Here is a 24,373-nt window from a genome sequence, read left to right as displayed (position 1 = left end):
TAATAATAATCGAATAATATTAATTAACAATATATATGAATTAAAATTAAATATAATAACGTATACATATCGAATATTTATATAGATACGTATGGACATAAAATATAACACACATGTAAATATAGTATATACATACATATGTATATAACCATACATGTATATTCATGCTTATAGTGTTGCATAAACTCCTAAATTGGTCGGCATTCTTTGCCTTGCGAAAATCAGCAACATAATCAAACACAAGAGATCGATAAGAAAGAAACACATACACACACACGCTTGCACAGATTTTAAATTTTAATTATTAGATATTACTCCATTACTCTATATATATGTATACAAAATATATGTGTGTGTATATATATATATAAGTATAATTGCGCCTGACGTGATACTGATAATAAAACGTGTGTGATTACTGTTACAGATTCGAGGTAATAAAAAAAAAAAATAATTTATATATATATATATATATTTATATATGCGAGACAAAATTGGAAAAAAATATGGAAACTAGATAATAATTACCTTCCGATGTTACTATCATTACTTGTTTTCATAGTACTTTTTTTGGAGGGGGGTTCAAGAGGGGAGGAAGGTGCTCGAAAAGAGTTATACAATATGTGTAATTAGAGGTGAGACGACAGGGGCAGATACAACTGATAACGGCATTCGACGCACCGCAAATATAAAACTTTACATGATCCTAATTTAAATCCTCCTTTATCTGACATTCGTTAGTTCATTATTATAATTATTTTGTTTGTTTGGTAGCTATATATGTTTTTTTTTTTTTTTTTTTTTTTTTAGCGTTTTTATTAATGTTAATTTTCTTTTTCTGTCCTTCTTCATCTTCTTCTTGACCTGTTTCTTTATCAAATCTGCGCGTCAATCAGGTCGAGTCTTGCATTGTTTGCATCGTAGTTTCGTCAACGCTTTCGTGTATATGTATATTGTATAAGTCGTCGTCAATATTTCTGCAATATTTTTACTGTACTATAATAATTAGTTGAATATACTCTAGATGCGGACAGGATAAAAATCGGTCTCAGTTCAAATTTTTTTTTCATTAATTGCCTAATTTTACAAACTACTCTGAACTCGGTCCTAATAACGCGCAGAAAATTAATCGTGTGTATTATCCGATATTAGCAGGTAATAATAATAATAGTAATAATAATAATAATAATAATGATGATGATGATAATAATAATTCTACAAATTATTTGTATCAAGTTGCACGTAACAAACTATAGTATATGGAGAATAATAGTTATATTTACAACTTTTTTCTTTCTCTTCTTTGTTTTTTCCTCCTTCATATCCATTACCATTGTCATAGTAACATGCTAAAGACAAGACAGGTTATACTGGGCATAACACTTGGTGAGGCGCTCAGTTGTGTTTTTCTTTTTTTTTTTCTGTTTTTCTTTTCGGAAGAGAAAGCCTTGCTCACTCGTCGTTGAATCCATGAAACAGAACACTAGGGTTTAAAAAAAGAAAAAAAAAAAAAACTGCAAGTATGTACATAAAATTAAAAAAAAAAAAAATAACAGAAAAAACCAGAACTAACGATAAACATGGAACTGGAATATTTATTAAAAATTGACCTAATCATAGAGAAGATGAGAGAAAAATCGAAGAGGGAAAAAGATACAGAAAAAAATAACATTAAACTCGCGAATATCTATTCAGCTATGGAAAAAAAAATCACGATAATAATAATAATAATTGGGTAAACACGTGTGTGTATTATATAAAGTGTAATAAAACTTATCTTTCTCATTGCTTCTCATTAAACCCTTGACTAAGAACAGTATTTTATTTTATTATTTATTTATTAATTTTTTTTGCATTTTCATAGTGGAAAATTTGTTTGAAATCAGTAAATCGGCAAAATTGGGGCAAAGAAAGGGGGTAAATATAACAGAAAAAATCAACAGGCGAATATTCCATTTCTATGACAGATGGAACGAGTGTTGACCCTCTTGCGCAGCCATCCTTAGTTTCTCCCTCATTATCTCCAGCGTTGTGTAATCGGGCAGTTTTAAATAATTTACGCAGGTCATTACGGAAGGAAGGAAATCGTCGGTTTTCATTGACGGGTCAAACGTTTTGCGTACTATCGTTAATGGCGGCGTTAGACTTTTGAAGCCTGGAATAAAAAGAAAATGGATTTTTAAACTATGTGTGGAATCACATTCAACTGTTGTTTATGCAGGGCAATGAACTAACGACTCTTGTTTCCAATTTCGGTGGAACTCGTAACTCGTCTAGCAATTTTACACAATTTTCAACATTACATGACTTATTCAAGAACTTAAACTGTATTCGAATTCCAGAATGAGGTAATAGATTTCAGTATTATATTGTGTGCAAGTGCGGATAGTAGGCGATTTTCAATGGATGTGCAGCTTTGCAGCGTAAGACAAAGCGAGCGTGACACACATGCTATTTTTTGCAACAACTGTGAAGGAAAGTTTGATTTTCGAAGCTATGAAGGTGCGACTGACAGCACGTTAAATCAGGGTTCAATAACACAGTGCGTAAAATTCAATTATTCGAAAGTGTGCATGCGTCGAAGGAAATCCTAGTGTGTATAAAATGTTCGAAAATGGAACTTTCGAGCAGATGTAGGAAACAATAAATTTTATTCACAGTGATGAAAATCTTCGAGTTCCATTCGCTGTACCGAGGCTTGCCTTACATTCGATTTTTCAATGTGTGTCATGCAAACGAGAGAGTAAAAACCGCGAACATGTAATGTGGGATAAATGAAATAACTTGCCTCCGACGGGTAATCTAGGAGAGCCGGTAACGAACTGAACGAATTGCCGCTGTTCTTCGCTCTTGTATTCCGACATGACTTCGAACAAGAATCGAATTGCGCGAGAGTCGGGAGTGTAGCCGTGATCCGTCCGGCAGCATTCCAACAGAGTTTTTATATCCCAGTGGCCGCCGGTCTGAGCGTGACCACAAAAGACAGCTTCAAGCTCCTCAGGAAAGAACAAACGAAGCTGCGACGGCGGGAATACGGATTCAAATCCCTCTCTGAATGCTTCCATTTGTCTGAACACCCCTTCGTACAGGAACCAGTGAACCACTAACTGTGAAATAAAATTGTATCGGGTTTATTTTTTGCCAACATTACTTCATCTTCTGGAGATTTGCGTAACTTTTGAGAAATCTAGAACCGAAATTCAGCGTGAAACTAGCACATTCAATACAAATTGAAGTATTTTGTGTCAAAGAAAAATTTTCTCTTCGAATCGAAACACGCTAATACACACCTTGATATATTGATCTAAGTTTTGTATATCCACGGGAAGCTCGCTACCGCCTTTCCTCAATTCGACATTTTCGTATCCCGGAAGTTCGAAGATTAGACCCAAATCAGCAATGGGACATCCGTCCAAAGATAGAGATTCGATTAGTTGATTCCTCTCGGTAGGTCTCAAGGTTTGATCCCTTTCAATGGCCTCTTTTCGCCTAACGATATCTTGAAGTTTGCAAAGAGTCCGATAGACATCAGGGCAAACGTAGCACAAGTCGTTTAAAGTCAAGGTGTGCTCCTCTCCCAATAACCAGCGATAGAAAGTTAAACTGAATGGCAAATCAAGCTGAAAAAAAGAAAATTTTCATTACTTCTAACATAATAATTATAGAAGTTTACTGGAGGTATATAACTGGTTCAACTCCATAATTTCCAAGCCTTGGGCTTCTTCAATTCGACAAAAATATAGAACATTCATCGGCAGGATATGCAATTTTAGTCTGAGACTCATAACTCTGTAGAAAATATGTCACTTACCATTCTAGAATCGTAAATTGCCTTGGCCATGAACTTTCCAAGAAACTTGAACTTAGTTTTCTGTTTAGCAAGGTGTGAAACCTTTGTATTCCATGGAATAGGAGTCGGAAAGAGGCCGTGAGGGCTATTTACATATCCTCCCAGAGTTGGAGTTGAACTGCCATGCCATAATTCAAGGTCTGCACGCTGCAGCTCTCTTGAAACCAGAGCGTAAAATTCAAGTGTGGGGCCCAAGCCTGTACCGACCTATAAGGAGATTAATTTCACAATTGAAAATCCATGATTATGAATAAAGTCATAAATAGTTTGAACAGTTATCGAATTTATTAAAACAGTAACAGGAATCAATGGTCAAAGGCTATTAAAATAGAAAATCAGGTGTATACCCTGACCAAAATTAAGTTTCTCAAACTTTCAATAATTTCTAAGAATATACTGAGAATCTAAATTCCCAACTGTTTCTTAATTTTCCTTATTGAAATTCTAGTCATTTACTCTCGGGACTCTACTCCAGTTTTTCATAATACAATACCGTTAAAACGTATGTAGAAATACCAGAACTCTAAATTTTTCCGATGCATGATACAGAATGAAAAAAAATTTCTGTGTCCAGAAATTTGTTCCGTTTTAACGTCAAACTCAACTTGGTCGGGAATACTTGAAGCTTTAAATTTTGAATATTAAATGAAGTTAGGAATATGAGTTATTTCAAGAAACTTAATAGAATTTCTCCAAACCGTTCAAACATTGTTAAAAATAATCAAAAGCGATCTTGAAAAGATACAGAATTCATTTCAGGACTGCACGGAAGAAATGGATATGTATTACTGAAAAATAACAGAAAAGAATGAGAATCTCTGAATTTCTTCAATATGCTGAGTATTTAAAATCTATCGAATACCGAAAATCAAGAGTAATACGAACGACGAAATACGTTTTAGGGATTTGAAACATAGAGATGATATGCGTGTTGTTCAAAGAAAATGGATCGACGATGGCATCGTTACCTCGTTAACATACTGCACTTCAAGCAGTGCTTTGCTCGAAGCCAAATCCTGAATAACTTGCTCAGCTTGTTTTAGGATGTCTGTCCTTGATATGGTTCGTTTCCTCCTCTCTAAACGTGGCGTTACTCGTTCCTGACTGTCCGAGCCTGAGAGCTCAGGAGCGGAATCAAGAAGTCGCTGCAGTGCACGATCTCGGTCAAACGACGTTGCATAGAGGAGCAGTTGTCGCGTTTCAAATGGAAATAAGAATGGGCTGAAAAATCAATTTCGATATCATGATATTCCCAGAAAAACAGAAAAGTAAGCAGAAAAATCAAGTGGCTTAAAAGAAAGAGTCCTGAAACTTAACGCTATTCCCTTTATTTGCAAGAGTAAAAATATTTGACAAATAGATTTTCATATTCACGATTAATCTTAGTCAAAATCTCATTCATTCCAAGTTAAATGAAGCCAAATTAGCGGACCGAATTTAATTCGAATTGATTAATCAGTTTATAGAATTATTGGCATTCATGCAAATAACTCATGAATATTTGAGCTGATTTTAATAACAATTAGATCAATCCTGAACTAAAAAGAACCATACCAATTGGGCCCAATATTATCAATATTCGTTTGTATATTAGCTCTCGGATATCGTTCGAATAAAAATTGACCTTGCAAACACTCAGATTTCTATTTGAAAATGGTAGAACATGAATCTCGAGACTTCAAAATGTGGAGATCTCGTGACAACAAAACTTTCTATTTTTGAGGTAACTATAATGTACCTTTTTTTAAAGAATGGGAAAAGCAGTGAGATTTAAAAAAAAACCGCTCATCGGCGGTTGCCGAATAAATAAGATGTTCAAGCTTGTAAAGTTGATGTGACGACGTAGTTTAAAACCAAAAAACATCGTTACTACATGACATAATATGCGCATATTTTGGAAACTCGACTCTTCCAAAGGCATATTAATATTACAAAATGACTTTAACGTTACAAACCTCAACCCGACAATTTAAGATGTGTAACAAGGATAGCTTACCAAACTGCGGCAATCTGTTGGAGCCAAGAAGGAAGATTTCCAGTCATAATGACAAGCGGATCTTGAAGTTGCCTGTTAGCTTTGGCGGCGATTTTATTGTTAACAAAATCTTGGGCGGATAGAAGTCTGATGCTTTTAAGATGAGGAAATAAAACGCCCCAGTGACGATTCAGCGAATGTAACAAACGAAGTAAACAAAGACCGTCGAGCGAAGCGTCTGCTATTGTTACGGAAAGAGGGAGCGTCGGGGTGAGATAAGGCGCCAGAGGACACCGCGGCGGTGGAATTGTTCCCTCTAACCAAAGGCTGTCCTCCTTTCTCTTAGAGCTTATTTTCGTACTCTTTCCTTTTCCTTTCCGGCTGCTACTGCTCTGAGAACTTGATCCAGGCTTTGAGGATACCATTGTTTCATCCTCAGGTACAGGCCTGAAATTCGGAAAACAAAATCATTGAGATTCCACAGCTTATTATTTGCTAAGCTGTTTCGATCGAAATTTAGAGTTTTCAACAAGGTTTTTTCCATTAAAACGGGTCACGTTTCTGATAAAACTTATTAGATTAGATTAGATTACTTTATTTAAGAGACCAAGGACTCGAGGTCCATTATAGTCCAGACAATTTACAGGAAATATCGGAGAAGCTTCATGTTGATAAACGATATAATAATAAAAAACGTTTCAGTAAAGAGAAAAAAAATTGAGTACGCACCTGTAGTAAATCGTGTGTGTTTGCACCCAGACAGCATCGTGACCTAGAGGCGCTTCTCCATCAGCTTCAGCCTCCGAATGATCAACTCCCGAGCAGCCAAACTGCCTGACCGCTTGATAAACCGTCATATTGAACGGCAGAACTTGATCGCCGATCAGAAATTGAAGTTTATGTTTAGCCGAGCCCTGGCTTATCACAACCGCAGCCTGTTTCATGGTATCAAAAGTAATGATCTTTCAAGACAAAAAATAAATCAAGGAAGAATACACATTTAGAAAGTAACGAGGAAAACTAAAGGTACAAATTGTTGGACGAATTTTTCCGAAATACATTATCAATGAAAAAATCAGGTGAAGAATCTTACCAAAGTATCATCGATGTCATCTTCGCTGTTGTCATCATCACTGACCATTGATTCAGCATCCCTGATTCTTCCATATCCTCGCACCATCAGATAACGCTCAATGGCCTGAACAAGTGCAAGGGGGTCTATTTTGACGGTGCCTCCCTTCCATTGCTTCAGATTATTGCAGTCTGGATGTCGTTGAAGATTGCACTGAAACATGATTCATTAATTCTAATCCTCTTTGAAGCTGACAAAAATGATTTCTGCCTCCAAAATTTTGTGCAATCCTAAGTAACAGCAAGAAAAATTAATTTCCATTTCAAATACCTTGAGTTGGTGAGTGTTGAAGAATTTCAATGCACTCGTTCCGCCTCGTCCAGCTCCGGATCCAGCTGGTAAATCATGGACCTTTACTGGGAATTGTTCCAATTGAGCAACACAGCTATTCAACTTGGCAACCAGTGCGCCGAAAGCCCTGGCATTTAGGTCAACCAAAAGTCCATTGTCTTGTTCAATCTGGATGGTAGAGCAAGTAAGAAAAAAGCAATTGAAATAAACGGTAACAAACAAAAAATGAAAAACCAACAATATAATAATTACAATGTTTTCGTTTTGTACGTAGTATGTTATTCATTAATGAACACGAAACTCACTGTGGAATCAGCGAAGAGCTTCCAGAACATCCGTAAACGATCGTATCGATGCCCTGGTGCATCTGTCGTAGTGAGGTAGTTGAGAAGAGCTTTTATTAATCCGCTGTAGTTCATCTCGAATGGCGATATATCACTTTCTAACACAATGTCACGGAGCTCGGTTAATGCTGACAGCATTTCATCCATTTCCTGTGTGTATAAAGATGAAATCATCATTTGGAAAAAGAAAATTGAACATTACTTTATGATCTTGTTTCAACTGCAATGAAGTTTCATCTAAAATTTGACATCTGACTTCTTCTCCCTATCGGTCCACATACGAAAATTGGTTCTCCGACAAGTCATTTTTCTCTCTAATCAATTTTTTTGGTCTCAAGATCGATAGTATTTTATATAAGAACGAGTTTTATTTCTTCAAGACTTAAAATTCCGATCTTGTTCTCGAAATTCCCTGACGTTTGTCTGCTGTAAAAAATTCCATGAGTATTCCTGGTTTTTGCTGTGTGTACGAAGTCTGAAAAACTTTCGTCTTATATCGCGTCTGGTGGCAGATCAAAGGGGTATCTGCAAATACGCGGCTGAACAAATGGTGAATTTTTACAATTTATACTTCGACAACAAATTTTTCAGATCGATTATAATTTCGTTTATTCGAAAGTATATAGATTAAGCTTCAATAAGTATTTTTCTTATCAGAATCAAATACTAAGAAGTATTGTTACTGTCACAATGTCAACCATTTTGCTCGGTTACATGTTTTGCGGTGCTCACGACGTCTCTAGAATAGCTCGGATTTACTTTAAATTTAGAGTCAGTATTTTTGGACATTTTATCCTCTGCCACGATTCGAAATTCTTCTTTGAGCACCGTATATATATACTTTTTTTTTAATTGAAGAAAAACGTTAATGTTTGAATGAAATATAAAATTTCAACTTCACACGATACCCAAAACAAAATTTCAAATAATTGCTGAGATATAGTGGACACTGTAAAACATCTCATCGAGCAAAATTCTTGACGTTATTGACGTTATTGTCAATAACAATGCTTCATATTGATTCTGGGGGAAAAAAAAATACAATATGCAAGTGACGCTCAGTTTGCGCACATTCAAATGAAACAAACTCCAAAATTCACCTACTTTTTTAGCTGGCTACTCGTAGCGATTTGAGGATTATTTTTAAATTCTTCATTATCACAGGACATTTCAGGCACATAATAGACAATTTGATTAAATTCAGGCCTCCTAAATGGCAACAATATTTTTCTCATTCATTCTAGACAAAAAGTCCTCTTGTCGAAAACTTACATTTGACTGCAGTCTTTGTATTGCTGCGGTTAGCCTGGAAAGTACAGTGAGCGCCGGATGTGTAGAAGGAGCATCGTCTTGATACCTGGCTAAAAACTGAGCAGCCTGTTCTCTAACCCAAGCCTTAGCCTTGTCGCGATTCCCTCCGGTTAAACTAGGATTGCTCGGTGGCTTGGCTAAACTCGTTGATGAGCTGGAGTCACGTTTGTCGCTTGTCGCGCTCGACGAAGAAGATTTCCGACCCCATCTAGCCGGGTTCAAGTTACCCAAAAAGCGGCTATTCTTCGGTGTGAAACCAGTGAACAATGACTCTTGCTGTTGAGCTTGTTGAGGCATCGCGTTTGACAATCTTGAAAATCGGCCCTTTTTGTTCTGTCGTTTTCTTTTTAGAACATCTCCGATTCTTCTGAAAAAACCAGCATGAAGTCATTCTTCGCAATAAGAGGAATGTTTGAACATTTCAAGGATCCGCAGAGCTGGTATAAACGAGCAAGAATTTAATTTGACGATGAAGCAACCGAGTCGTATGTAACGAAATTAAGGAAAAGAGACAAAAAGTTTTCCTACTGAATTTACATAGTTCTTAATCTACCCAAACTGTTTATCAATTGTTTGTATAAAACCTAGACCATTTGCAGACCAACTTATCGTCATACTTTAGCGTTCATAATTTAATTAGAAGGACAAATAAAAGTAATAATGACAACTTACAAATGAGCATTCTGTGGCGTGCTGCTGTCGTCAGTCGTGCTGGTGTTTAAATCAGTTCGACTGCGAGTCTCCATAGTGGCAGTGAGATTTGGTTTTAATTGGCTAGTAGCTATAGCACCTATCAATATATTTCCATTGGTTGTCGGCGACGCGATGGGAGAGGTTGCACTGCTTGACGACAACGGCGTTGTGGAAGAAAGTGGGGTGTTTGATGGACCGGGTTGAGGACTTGGCAAGGAAAGTCCTGCAATTTTGAAAGAGAGAAAGAGGAAGTGAATAACAATTGAATAGGTAAAAACGATAGTTTTTTTCCATCGAGGATCTGCCCAATGTACGTAGATTGAAGTGAGTATAAAAATGGAAATATTAAGAAACAGAGTTTGTTATTTTATTCTACTTGCGCACTGACCCGAAGGACATTTAGGTGGTGACACGCCGAGCGGTATTTCAGGGTCTGCCAGCTGCCTAACCTGATGTAATACTCCCTCGCGGTGAAAATGTACACCAAATACTTGTGGCAGCCTTTTCATCAATATGCTTGCCATTTGCAGAGCTCCAATTACAATTCTGAGATCCTGGGAAGCCAACATTCCTGCTATGTGCGACGAGACCACTTGATTTTTCAGCACATCCTTCAAAGTAAAGAGACAAAAACATGATAATTTATTACATTCAAGTAGCATACTTTCGATTATACAATTTGTCGGTTCGTTTCAGATTAGTTGTTAAAATTTCAAATCACTTTTTGTTCCGAGTCTCGCGGAGTAATGAAAAAAGTAAGCATGAAAATCAACTGGCTTGGAAAGAAGAGGCCTGAAACTCCCCGCTAGTTGACAGTTGTATGCGAAATTAAACATATTCGATTCACAGATTTTCATTTTCATAATTAACTCAGTGACGGCTGAACCAATTGTGCTCGGATCCTGATCAGGTCTAAGCTAAACGAAGCCAACCCAGCAGATCATATTTCCTTTATATTAATTTATCCATTTTCGAACTTCCGACGAACAAATTTTCGTTTTTGTACATTAATCAAGACTAGTCAATTGATTCTTTAATTAAATCCCGCATTGACTGAGACGGTAATCATTATAATGCGTTAATTTATTCTCGATATATCGGGGGACAAAAAATTGGTGCCAATTTCAAAATGATTAGTTTTTTGTTGGGTCCTGAAAAACGTGGAGATTAACTGAAAACTAAACTTCTTATTATCGGAGTAATTTTAATAACTTTTCTTTGACTACAAGTAATTCTCACCCTGAGTAGATCAGTAGAGGCATAATAAACCATGCGTAGAAGAGCTCGAAGACATTTGCATTTGACAGCAGGCCCGGCGGAGCTGCTGTATACTTCGTACAAAACGGAGAATAACGTCCGAATGAATGAAACTAGCCATTCGTTGGTTTCGATAACAGGAGGCACTACATCCATACTGGAAAATAAAGAGTTTGTGGATAAGATATAATGACGACAGAAACTGAGGTTTTCGTAAAACGTAAATGAATTAAGCATCTTTGCCTACCTTGACAAACAGTTGGGAGTCTTCCCTTCGGCGGGATTAGTGTTAACCCTGCGAAATATACTCCTCGCCATTCCAATGTCTTCGTTAATCTGCTTCATGACAGTCAAGTCGATTGTGTAAGTGCGACCCAATGTTGATAAGCATATTTCATCCTCGCCATTTTGGAAAGCCATCTGAATGATTACAGATTGAAAATTTGCTAAGATTCGTCAAACAAACGGGGAAAACAGAGTATGAATCGGCTCGTACCATGCGAATCAAAATTTAAGGGAGAAAAAGAGTTAAAAAAAAATTTATCAAAAATTTATCAGCAGTGTTAGTTGTGACAAAAATGGTGAATGCAAATGAAACAACATTCCTATTATCTAATGGAAGTGAGTGAAGAAATTTGGATATTACAAGCTAAGTTATTGAGAGTGTGAGAGTTACATAATTGAAATATTCAAAATGATTGGCCTCTAGTGTTTTTCTTTTAATGAGATTCTAATTTTTTCCAGTTCAATTTATTCACCATAGAGATCTCCATAGAGCAACAATAAAAAAAATTCTAAAAATCGTTATTTCTAAAGTAGAGAGAGACAGATTTATGTAAGTACGATGTAACAAATCTCTGCTAGCAATTACAACAACCTGTTCTAACACTACTACAATGTACGATTTCTTAAATGTGTTTCGGATAACTCATGGAAATCTGTTCAGCGACTAAAATACCTCCAAAAGCATGAAAATCGCATGAAAAATATTAAGAGTTTAATTACTTTGTATGATCTAGTTATGAAACCTTTTCTCAAGTTATTTATATCTCAGTTAGTATTAGAATTATTTAAAAATTATTCTTGTTACATATTAGGGATGCTGTTTCATAATCATTGGCACAAAAAACGTTGATGGAAAGTTTTGAAAGGGTTTTTCACTTTCAATTCTTGATTTAGATGATCTTGAATGCGCGCTTCCGTTTTTTTACGCCACACATACCTCGATGATTCTTGAATCTATGGTGCTGAAGGGATGACAACAGTGTCTCTCGTCTCTCCATTCCCAGTGCACAGTTTCTTGTTGATTATTGGTCCTCTCGAGTAGACTATTTACACTAAATATACCGTCGGTGGGTAGCGGCGGCATCAGTTCCTCTATTAGACAAGTTATCTCGTACCACTCTTGTGGAGATCGTGGCACCAGTTCGACGTCTTCAGTCTTAACCTCCAGGGACCCAGTAAGGAGATAACTGAGCGTGAAAGCTATGTTTTGTTGGAGAAGCAGCTGCGCCAGGTCAGGACAGCGATTTGATATCACAGAAAGCATTCGTAGTACGGTTATAAAATTGCCAATACTGTTTACTGGCGGTGTAATCATCAGCTGAAAATTTAATATACAGAATGTATTAGAATAGAGATTTATTTGTATTAGTTTTGTGGATGAAAAATGAGTTCGGATTTTAGGATATTTGCAATAAAAGTTTGTTGCATATAAGTGTCAAAATTGTAATGTTACTTGACCGCTTTTTATAAATTAGAAAACATGTTTTACGATGAGAAATATATCAGTTTTACCTGTTTTTTTCAATGTTTAGCTCCTGATTTTTAAATTCACGTGTTAAGATAGGTTTGCATAAGGGCAGAGGTTTCAAAACAAACGTTGCGTAATAGTAACAAAAACAGTGATCTACTCGAACAAACAATGAAGGCAAATAATCATTCGCAATTGCAGCAGACTTACCAATTGTTGTAAGTTTTGTAAAAGTTCTGCATTGATGATTTTGTGAAGCATGGTTGGATCGTGTTGAAAACTGTCGACCAGTCGACTGAACGCCTGACAAACGCACTCGACGCTCTTTTTATCCTGATTGGCCAGTCTGCTGGTTAGCAGAGGTAAACTGTCGGTGACTAGATGAAAATCATCAGGATGTAAGTTTTGACAACAGTTGGCAGTTATTGTTAGAGCCGCCCGCTGAGCAGTGATATTGAAAAAGTCTACAAATTTCAGACACGCCGAGACACCTCCCTGTAATTGTAAAATTATACAAGAATTTTAGGGATTGTAAATTTTAAGCCTTCGTTGGTTTATTCAATATTCGTAGAACGTGATGCGCCATATTTAGGAAAGATAGGATCATTTCCGAGGTCTGATTTTAGGGTGTGGATCAAAGTTCCAATCGAAGGGCTGGTGTGCGACGAATGCTTCACGGCATACGTGGATGTTCTTGACGGTTGAAGTTCTACCCTTTCGGAACTTTGACCCATGCCTTACTAAACTACGTTTCATTTCAGTCAATAAACGGATAAAAATGAATCCGTACCAAAATGAAACGGATTATCAAAATTTAGTATGTGCAATAAAGAACTTTGGTGCCTTTAAAAAAGTTTGAGAAATTGAGTTTTATTCCTTATTCAAAGAAGAATGAAATATAAAAAAATGACACATACCGCGTGTAAAATTGTTTTGCTGTGTCTACGCGATAACATAGCCAGAGCAGTAAGGCATTGTTCAGCGACATCCATGCACTCGATGGATTCCAATTTTTGCAAAAAAACAGGGACAGCGTCCACAACGACTGTCGATGAACGAGGCAAGGCTTCCATCATGTAAGTTAAAGCACGACAGGCGTGTGTCATTATAACAAAGTTGTGCTCCATTCCGAGTAAGTTGATTAAAGCTGCGACAACTTGTTTCACTGGAAAACCTGTCAATGTATCCTCATTTCCCATTACTAATATTTCTCCCATTCCTATCACAGCCTGCAGCTGCTCGCCCTCGTCGTCGACTGCCTGTAAGCCTGCCAACAACTGTTGCGCTTTGGCAGCTAGAATAGAAACATGTAGAATTAAACGCTAAGTCAGGATAACTACAAACAATTAATTATCAATCGCAGATGACTGAGGCGTAAATCAAAAGTCGCGAAGGAAGAAAAAATCGTTCGAATAAGCAAAATCCTAGTATGTGATAGGAATCAATTGGAGTAGAGTCAAATAACAGAATGCTGAGATGTCAACAATTTCAAAAAACATCCTACAAGTCGAACTTTCCAACTGATAAAAATCCAATGTTTATATTTCTTGGACTCATTTTTCTCGCTGGCCAGATTCTCTCACAAATTGCCTGTAATTTATTCCACAAATCTTACATTGTAGTCTGATCATAAATTTGAAAATCTGTTCTCAAATTGTTGGTACATTAGCTTGATTTGGATTTTAGAATTTTTTTAAAATCATTTCTATGACATAGAAATATTGTTTAATTCGTCTTCACCATAATTAGCGTAAATAACATTGCTGCAGATATTTAAAACAGTTTTTCTTTTTCTAACTTACGATTCATTTGTTGCAATTACTACTATTCATCCTCAATAAACACCAATAAACAAATATATCCATCATTCTTTGATATTAGTACCAGAAATGTAACAACAACAACAACAACTAGGCATAATCACATCGAACGGTTAGTTGTACCAAATAATTATCTAATTTTCAAATGATATATGGCCGTTGCATTTTGCCAATAACCATTTTACTACATTTTCCTGTTTACCGCAACAAAATGAAATTTCATGCTCAGACAGAAATAAAAAACACGACAAAATATAAAACATCTAGCCAGATTTGGGCTCAGTTTTAATGTCCACCCTGGGTTAAAGTTGCAGGAGTATCAGGTTCGGTTGTAAAATTGTATCGAATGAAGTACATTGAATAATGGCGAAGGTGAACATTACCTGAACTGGCGCCCATACTCCGGTTTAAAAGATGCTGCATACGTGGTCCCAGAGCTCCGAACACATGAGGAGGTAAGCCCCGAGCTTCCAAGAGTGCTTGAAGCCGACCAACTTCGCCATCGTCACTTTCACTATCTCCAGTCGTGCCTGACATTCCAGACGGTCCTCCACTCGCTTTGGTAAACGGAATAACAATCGATATTAAATAATTATTTGTATATTAGTCAATTTTCAAATAATTGTGAATTCAAGTTATTTATTTGAACTTTTTTTTTGCTATTTAAACAAAATTTGATACTTTATTTTTCTAGATAATTGTGATATTTTTAGGCAGCTATCACCGACAAGCGCTTTTCTTGACGTGAGAATTAACCGGAATAATCAAGTTGTCAACTGAAGAAAACTGACTTGAATCAGTTCAGTGGATCCGAATGATATCCTATCATACATACAGAAAGACAACGGTTGGAATTTACGTATGTAATAGTATACATGCAGACAAAAAAAGCAGTTCTTCAAGCTAGTAAGTGAATTCAATTTGACAAGAACCTTTCATAATTTTACCAAATATTTCGAAATTTAATAATTCAAGTTAGAAATATTAAAATGACTTTGTTCATTCAATCCATATAATTCAATTTCATAGGTATCCCAAAGTCGAAGTTCAAAACCTCATATTAAATCGTGTTTGATAATTTGTTATGATTTTCTACAATTCGATCATATTATGTTGGACGTGTTTAAGGCAAAATATGCAATTTCAAGAAATTTGTCAATTTTGCCGCACCCCCGAGATATGTAATCAAGACTCGTCTTTACGCATCCAGGTTTCTGAAACGTTTCAAGTATCAGGAAAATCCTTTCTATTCGCAATATCTTACCAATGGCAGAGATTGCCGTTGAAGCAGACTCCTCTTCGGTAGTCGACGATCCCAACTGGCCGCCGCTTGGAATCGTAGATGTAACTGAAGTTGGGGTAGAACTATTAGCTGCAGCCTCAGTGCCTGACATTACAACTCCTGCTCCCCCAGAACCACCCTCGACCATCGGTTTCCTAGCCCGAGACGAAGAACGATGTCTAAGCGATGAAACAGGAGGATAATAATAAAGGCATCAGCATTGAAAAGCAAGTAATTTTGAGTATCGGTTATACAAAGGACAGAAAAGAAGAAGGAAATATCACCTGACACTGGAGCAGGAGCCAGTTGTAGAATCCTTCTTGTTATGTTTGCCTTGAATCTTGTTACCAGGTACGGTTTCCTTGACCTGATCGGTAGCAAGCTTGACCCGCGAACGGAGAAGGTGCTTGTGCGTTGGGTGGGACTGCGAGGAGTGGGCGGCGGAGGACGAAGGCGGGTTAGCAGTTGCTGCAGCCGTTGCGCCGCTCGTACCTGCCCCCTCATGTGCCAACGCCCCACCACCGCTCTCCACTGAGTTGCTTGCTGCGTTACCCACTCTGATGCTGGACTTTACACCCAATACCCGACTACTCGTGCTGCTAATCGATCCGCTGTTCAAGTTTTGGGATTTGTAACCTGGTGAAAATTTTCAAATCGTTGATCAAACTAGGCGTAAAAAGATATTTTTAAAACGAAGTAACGGAATTGAAAAGAGGAAGTAAAACAGCCAAGGGAATCGAGCTAGTCGAGGATGAATTGGCTGTGTCTTCCGAGTATAAAGTTAGGAACAGAAAACAAACCGGTCAAAAAACCTTCAGCATCGCTTTTCACGAGGGGTTAATTATACATGGATTTAATGTACACCTGATTTCTATATTTCAAAGGTTTTAAAAAAATTTCAAGAGTTTCTAGAGGTTTCAGATAATTGCGGACGATTTGAAATGAACCAAAAAAACACCAAAGTTTATTCATTTTGAATGATATAATTATAAAATCTTTTCTCTGATCATTAATGTCTTAGCTCGTGTTATTTAAATTAGCTCAAATTCATTTCAATTAGTGTTTACCACCGTTGGCATAAATAACATTGCTTGAGATTTGTGAACGGTTTCTTTTCATTTCTTAGATTTTGATTCGACTGATACAGCTAATTTATCCTTTGACGGAATTAGATGCAATCCACACCTTTCGAAAACTGAATTCAAAACAGTAAATCAACTTTACTGATTCGGATAAAATTCACTGGGATGTGAAATTATTTATAAAATAAATATATGATGTAAAATTTTTCGCCCTCGCGATACTTTTCATGTTAAACAACTTTCCACTTCAAGAATTTCATTCGCAAATTTACTAATGACTTTGTTTAGTTGACCCATCTTCCAAATTCAAAAGGAGTGGCTGGAAGAAGATTCATTAAATATTTATGGCATTTTAATGTACAAAGAAAAATTATTTCACAGTGAAGTTTCAGTAGTATTTTAAAAGTAAAGAAAATTCAGAAAAAGATGATTGTTTTTTCGAATAACACATAATTGTAAAAAATTGTGTGTCAATCTCTTTGGAACTTATCAGTTTTACTGATGCTACATGTAGTTTCACAGTAATATTTTTAACAATTTAATTTCTTTAAAAACAGAGATAGAAGGACATCGAAAAATAGTTTAAGGAGGAAGTTTTGCTCTTTAAAAAGCTGAATATGGAATCCATTGTATAGTCTGGGTGCTAGGGAAAGGGTTGAGTGACTACTTTTCTTATCTGATTACAGCAAAGTGCTCAAGTTTCCACACTTTCAACCCACAGTTTTTAATGTTGTTATCTGAATATTTAAATATTGTTCAATAATAGCAAATACTAACGACGTGATATGAAGATATTATATTGTTTTCATTAATTTTATTTTCTAAAATTATTTAGATTATTGTGAACAGTAACGTGACTTGAGAATATTAATATTCTTAATAAAAATTAATGTTATTAATGAATAAATTGCATTGATAAAATTATTAAAAACAAAGTTTTTTATAAATATATTAATTTATATACGTATAAATCAAATCGTTCAAAAACCAATTCATACACAGATTATATGCGATTATACGATTACTGTACTTTTAATAACAAGGGGAGCTCAATCCCCCAGCACCCAGACTAGTATTGCAAAATAAGCGGACAGAATTCTCTTTCCAAGATGGATATTTAAAATACTAGGAGAAGTAATGCCCTTTTCTATCTTCGCATTGAATCGTAGTAAGTTTTCAGAATTCGTAAGATTACGTGATTAGTAATTCTGTAATAATAATAACTTTCTTTGCTTATTGTGCAGTCACTCATTGTTTATAAATTTAAACATAACTGATCTATATTTTTCTATCTTTGTTTATACTTTTCCAGTTATATCTGTTCGTGGTTAATTAAAACGGGGAAAAAACTGTATGAAAATGTTATTTTCATTACCACAGCGTATTGTTTTCACATTGCAAATTCGCCTCCCACTCTGCTCGCACTTGTTTTCGTATAAAAACAAACTAAATTAAATAGAACAGGAAGAAAAATGAATATTGAAAATGCGCATAATTAACTAAGTGCGTACTTTCAGTAACGATCATAGAGAAAAGTGAAGCTGTATTAATTGCTGAATCGTTTTTACCTAATCTATGCCTGCATTTCTAGATTTACAATCTGTCACTGATACAGTCTGTATGACATTTAAATACATATCTAACTACGCACTTTTATCTTGAATCATAATTTCGCTTGGTTAAGGAGATGATGCCATTCATTATTACGAAAGTATTCACATCGGCAGATGAAAAGCCATCCGTATATTTTTACGGTAGTGCTCGTTCAATTTCGATTCGGTCTCTCTACGTCTTAAATTTTTTGCAATACTCATTAATGCACGGTGAAAAGTATGCAAATGTAATGAGCGGTAGACATGATAATCACTTCAAGTACTTTCAGCTAACATTACTTGATAACCTTGCAGATATAACTTAAAAATGTTACTCGTATGCAACTCTTCGGATGTTCTCTCAGCTGAGACAACAACAAAGAAAACTCCAGTAATTAATATTTTCATTACTTTTAGTTTGTGAGCTTTGAAGGAATAAATTGAACTTCTTTCATGGATTGCGACTTCGTAGAATGCGTGCAATTTCTTTATTTTTGCATCAAATGAAAATGTATTGGAGTGTTTTTGTTCAGAATTGCGTATCAAATGGGGCTGCTAAGCCCAGTTTTGGGTTTCAAATACGTGGGTTGTGATATTTGGAGATATATACAACAATATCGAAATCGACCGGAGCACCCCCTTAAGATGATAGATAGAAAGACTCGCATTCACGCATTGAAATGTTTATGAGTAAATTTGAGTGACACAGTTTTAGAGTTACACAAATGTGTTGTAATAAAAAAGTTCAAATTGATGAAACTGTGGTATTTTTGATCCAATTCTAATGTTTTTTGACCAGTTTGTTTAATCGTTTGGAAAAATTTCACATGAAAATGGAATGCAAGTGCAGTAGAACAGATGATCATCAACGATTACATCTGCACATTATAACTATAATAAAATGCAAGATTTCTTGAACATGTTTTAAACAATTTGTAGCGATCTGATCAACGAGAAAAATGAGCTCAGAGAGTTTATAATTGAAAAAAAAAACACAAGGATTTAAATGAGTTTGAATATTGGTACTGATAAAACCTTTTCTCGGATTATTGATATTTTAGCTTGTGTTATTGGAGTTCACTGAGAATCATTTCTATGATATATTAGGTATGTTTTATCATTCATGCTCAACATCACATGTGCAAATAACATTGCTGAAGATTTTATAAACGGTTCCCTTCTCTTTTCCTAACTTTTTATTCAAATGGTACGCTTAATTCGATTCTTGTAAATCAGTCATGTGATCCAGGGCTCAAAACACGCCAAGCTTATCGAAAATCGCTGCTTGTGAGCTTCTGTCCATTACCATAAATCAAAGCGATTAGTGATACACGGCAATTTGAATGGTGAAAAATAAAGGGCAAACTCACCTCTACCTCTTGAAGTTGATGGGTGGCTGGTTAAAGGAGATCCTAGGTGTGTTTGTACAGAATTGCTATGATGAGCGGTGGATGATTTTCTAGTTGGATAGCCGTTGAAAAGCCCGAGAAGTAGAACGTCACAACTGCTGCTGCCGTGTGAAGTATTGCTCTGAGAATTCTGCGGAGTTCTTGATCGTGTGCGAGACGCGACGCAGTCTATTGGCGCTGAGTTCAAATCAGGCAGCGAGGATCTGGTGGAATTGCGACCCCGAGTACCACCGTGGATTGCGCTATTCGACTGTTGCGTCTTTGGTAGGTGCCGCCGATCCGTATCTAACATACAACCATTGAATGGTTAATTTTATTCGCAAACGAGGGTTGATAGATGATGAAAATATTTCAGAGATTTGATATGTTTACCAAAAAAATTCTGAAACATTAAAAAAGTTGGTATTTCGTTGAAGATTTTGCTCAAAGTTTCTGCCGATGTTTGAAAACACTTTCACAAATTGTCGTTAAATTTTTAAAAATCTTCTAATTATGTAAGAATCGAGCAAAAATTATTTTCAGCAACTATTAAAAATTTCTAGAAGCTAAAAAAACTTCCAACGAATTCTAATAACTTCTTGAAACCTTGTACAAGTATTTCATTTGCAATGCAGAAAATTAGTTTCTTCGTATGTATGATAAACCTTGATATTTCCTGAAAATTTGTCTGAGGCAGTTTGAAATGCGGTGAATTCAGCCCTTTTCCGATTTTTTTTTCACCTGCGTTTAAGCCAAATTAATTTAAACAGTTTTCTCAAAATTTTCAATTCCTTAGAAATTTATCTCAGTGTTTAAACTCTGAAAACTCAGATTTTATCGGAAGGGCAATAAAAAAAATTATATTTCAAGAAAAATATGAGTTTTCTATAAAAATTGATCCGACTTTACCTCTAACTTGAAATTGTCAGAAAGTCAAAAAGATAAAAACTAAAAATTTGTCAGTTTTTCAAGGGCAAAACAGAAGTGAAGAAGAAATCTCAAGTGTTTTCAGATATTCATTCAATTTTTATCTCAATCTCGACTCAATTAGAAATAGAAGCAATCTAAATTTGAATAAATAAGTAAATTTCTAATAGAAAATAAACTTGCAAAACACTCTAGAGTTATTTCCAGCAACGTTAGAATTTTATTGGAACTCTAAACAATATCAAAATAATTAAATTTTTTTTTAGAAATAATGAATAATAGTTTTTAACTCTGTCTAAAGGCTTGACATGATTCTGAGAAATGATGAGAAATTCCATGGAAAATAGAGAGAAATATTTGTCAATCAAAGAGCACGGAGAGCAAAAGGTGAATGAAATTTGTATAACCTGTGGGTGGCCCTAGGCCAGTGACATTTTGGCTTCTGCGTTCCGATTTGTTCCTGGCGTTTTCTCCTCTGACCGAATCGACGGACCTTCGAAGACTGTTTTGAGTATGTAGAGCAGCGCTCTGAGAGCTGGCGAAAGTCTGCCTGCGCCTTTTCTCTTCTGTAGTACCTTGAACCTCTCCACTGCTCTGCCGTTTCCTGTAGCCAGCACTACTGTTGCTTGTGCTTATTATGTTTGTGTTGTTGGTGTTGTTGTTTGCGCCGCTGGCCGGTCCGCTAAAGCTTTTACCGCCTTCCTTAGAGGCGTCTGCTGAAGCACTGGCCTTCTCTACAGACCCCCCTGACAACGACTGATCTTGTTGATCTGCCATAGATTAATCGACTCATGCCACTATTCTGTCTGTAATCATAAATGACAAAGAAATCGGTTAGGTAATTGATGCGCTGGACGTGGTCAAATCGATCGCGCACTCCATTACTCGTCCCCTTTTTTAAAAACGTCCAATAGCTAGTCAAGAATGAGCGGTAAAAATAAATGGAATATGAAAGAAGCCTGATATTTCCCATTACACTAATTATTCAAAAAAAAAAAAAATTTTCAGGGATCAGAATTTCATGTCTACAAAGAACCCAGAAATAACTCGACTGATTCTACTCGAGCACAAATTACTTCTGGACTAAGAAAAACCACATAAATTGGGCCCAAACTCATCAGGACACTTTCAGTTCTCTTTAGGATATCGTCGAACAAAGACTCTGTGATAACTAAAACGTTTATATATAGGGTGGTTACAATAGCTTCACATCTTATTTGAAAGTAAAGAAGCGGAGAGATAATGAACTAAATTAATTTAAATAGCAAATGCCTAACCTGATTTTTTTTGGTGAAACCCCATTAGTTTTCCCCTGTAAATTAAAAACATACACAGCTGTATAAAAATCAGTGCTAATACTTCTGCCATTTTTCACTCTTTATACACAAATCCATACACCATCATTATCCGTACAAATAAATTAGACAATTCTGTAATCGTGGAAGAAAGGAATAAATCTTAATGGAAGAAATGAATCACACCACGACCATTGAACGGCCTAATTGGTGAAGTAAAAGAAGTAAAATAGACGGAGGAGTCATAATCTTAATTAAATAAAAGGTTGAGGGGAGGGGAGGGGATGAAAAACAAGGGATTGAATACCTCGATTACGATTAGATTCGTGAGTGAGTGAAGTAAAAGAAGATAAAGGAAAATACTTCAATACTCAAGGTCTCGAGAAACGTGTAGCTGTGTTATAATAAATCGATGAATATAATAACATGTATAAGGTGTACCTGTTATGTATGTACTTACTGGTATGAAAAACGTATTGCGATATTTTAGTAACTGTCGGTTATATTAATATTGGCACGGAATTAGCGTGGCAGCTCGGAGACATCAAGCTACCGAAATTGTTCGATAAATTTAACACGAGAATCATAACAAACAAACAAACAAACAAACAAACAGTACTTAGATAAGGGGGCTGATTGTCTGGTTGTCACAAAGCAGCAGCGCACTAAGGTTGTCGATTAAAACGATGCACAGCTGACGAAGCTCGCAGACCCGTCGCTCGTTAGGTGGTAAAAGAACGCGATCGGCAATCACTTTCCGCCTCCATAAATCGCCCAACGATGCGCTAGAACGAGTTTATTCACTCTCGGCGATCGCAACAAAGACTCGCTCCGACTACTTCGAGCATCCATTTGCTGTAATGGAGAACCTGAGCTCTGCAGAACGGGGAATGGAGGAGTAGGAGAAGTTTTATCGAGTCTCCTTTTCAGACTCACTGCTGTTGGCCGTCGCTCCTCTCGGTCCCTCGAAACGTAGCTGATGAAAAAACCTATACCTCGAGAAGAGAGAGAGAGAGAAAAAGAGAGAGAGAGAGAGAGAGAGAAAGAGACGGTGCAGCACATGGCCGACGCTGACGGTGATTCGGATTCATATTTATATATGCGTAGACGAAAAATTAGCTAGGCTAGTTACCTCAGCGCTCCGAGGGCATCCCTGGTGCGTCGCTGTCTAGCCCTTGAATTTCCCTTGGTCACGATTTTCTGTAGATTTCGAACTATTCAACTAAAACTCGATGCGATCGGACACGCGGAGATATTTATTCTGGACCTGCATCGACTCGACGAGAGTCCAGAAACGCGAACTGTTCAATCGGGTTGGTTAGGATTGGAAGCAGTCCTCGACGCTCCGCCCCCGTCAAATTTGCGTCACTCACATGTGTGTACTGACTACATACGTTCTGTTGTATGATACGTGGGTTTTTTAAGCGTCGGGATGAGAAGATTAATTTCTTTATTTTTTTTCAAAACTTTATGCAGTTTACTAAAAATTACTATTCAATCAAATTTCATATGTTAATGTTTTGTTCCTACTTTTGACTTTGCTTGGCAATTTATACGTACTGTTGACGTGAGAAATTTTGATTACAAGGTGTTAGTCCAAGGCTGTTTTAATTGTGTGTGTGTGTGTTCAGGTACAGTCGTGTGAGGTTTTTCTACAGCGTGGTGAGGGCATGCTTCTTATGGAACCTAGGCTAACAAAGAGACTGCATGATTGGTCGACGGAACAAATTTGTCGAGCACGGATTGGCGATTGATAAAAGCATCAAGGTCTCTGGCGTACGCCTGCAGCCTACCATGTCAAAACAGCTTTTGTAGTAAATCAGCATGATCTCTACTTGAGAGAGTTCAATCATCGATGTATGGAATTATCTCTTGACTGTGTCGATGCGACACGTCTGAGGAACGTCTAATTTTTTTTTACGAGAGAAGCATTTATCCTATTATTTCGATTTCGCGATATACATAACTTACCGAATATTGGAGCTCCTCCCAGGGAACTCGGACCTCAAGTTATGCAACGAGATGCGCAAGTAGACATGTGAAGACAGAAGTGTCTGTCAAGTCGATAGGGCTCTCAATGTCGTCTGCTAATCGAGATATTTTCAACCAAAAATATATGTATATACTCCCTCTCTCGATATTGCAGATTAGTTTATTTATTTACGTATTACTCGGTATCGTTTCAGCTATACTCATGATTAATTAATTTTTATGCTCGATTCTCGTTTTTAATTACAATTCAATTTTAGTTACGCTGTATAATCTCGAACGGAGTTTTAATGTTAAACTCTATATCGAACCGTCCACCGCTTCCCGTCGTGTGCCCGTGTCTGCTACCACCAAATCCATGTAGGTATACAAATTTCATCACCAACCACAAG

General features: G+C 36.5%; 1 protein-coding gene across 8 annotated transcripts; it reads right to left on the bottom strand.

Moving 5' to 3' along the window:
* Positions 1-851: 851 nt before the first annotated feature.
* LOC124404875 (E3 ubiquitin-protein ligase TRIP12) lies at positions 852-24,340 on the bottom strand. Of its 8 annotated transcripts, none has more exons than XM_046879342.1 (25): positions 23,964-24,340; positions 21,975-22,009; positions 21,105-21,503; positions 19,753-20,076; positions 15,993-16,344; positions 15,691-15,887; positions 14,810-14,983; positions 13,524-13,900; positions 12,817-13,101; positions 12,076-12,456; positions 11,101-11,273; positions 10,836-11,010; positions 9,985-10,207; positions 9,576-9,819; positions 8,865-9,270; positions 7,554-7,742; positions 7,228-7,416; positions 6,919-7,110; positions 6,555-6,760; positions 5,847-6,272; positions 4,819-5,071; positions 3,812-4,057; positions 3,291-3,620; positions 2,789-3,107; positions 852-2,155 (listed from the first exon to the last, which is right to left on the bottom strand). In XM_046879342.1, exons 3-25 carry the CDS (start codon positions 21,472-21,474, stop codon positions 1,959-1,961), a joined length of 6,228 nt encoding a protein of 2,075 aa, XP_046735298.1. In that variant the 5' UTR covers positions 21,475-21,503; positions 21,975-22,009; positions 23,964-24,340; the 3' UTR covers positions 852-1,958. The 8 variants fall into 8 exon arrangements, with proteins under 8 accessions (XP_046735298.1, XP_046735299.1, XP_046735303.1 ...); XM_046879343.1 differs by lacking the exon at positions 23,964-24,340 and adding an exon at positions 23,125-23,461; XM_046879347.1 differs by lacking the exon at positions 23,964-24,340 and adding an exon at positions 22,453-22,973 and having other exon boundaries at positions 8,865-9,267.
* Positions 24,341-24,373: the final 33 nt, after the last annotated feature.

Source organism: Diprion similis, chromosome 3, assembly GCF_021155765.1.
Source record: "Diprion similis isolate iyDipSimi1 chromosome 3, iyDipSimi1.1, whole genome shotgun sequence".
NCBI lineage: Eukaryota > Metazoa > Arthropoda > Insecta > Hymenoptera > Diprionidae > Diprion > Diprion similis.
Note: the sequence above shows the minus strand (reverse complement) of the source record. Positions and strands in the feature narration are given on the sequence as shown.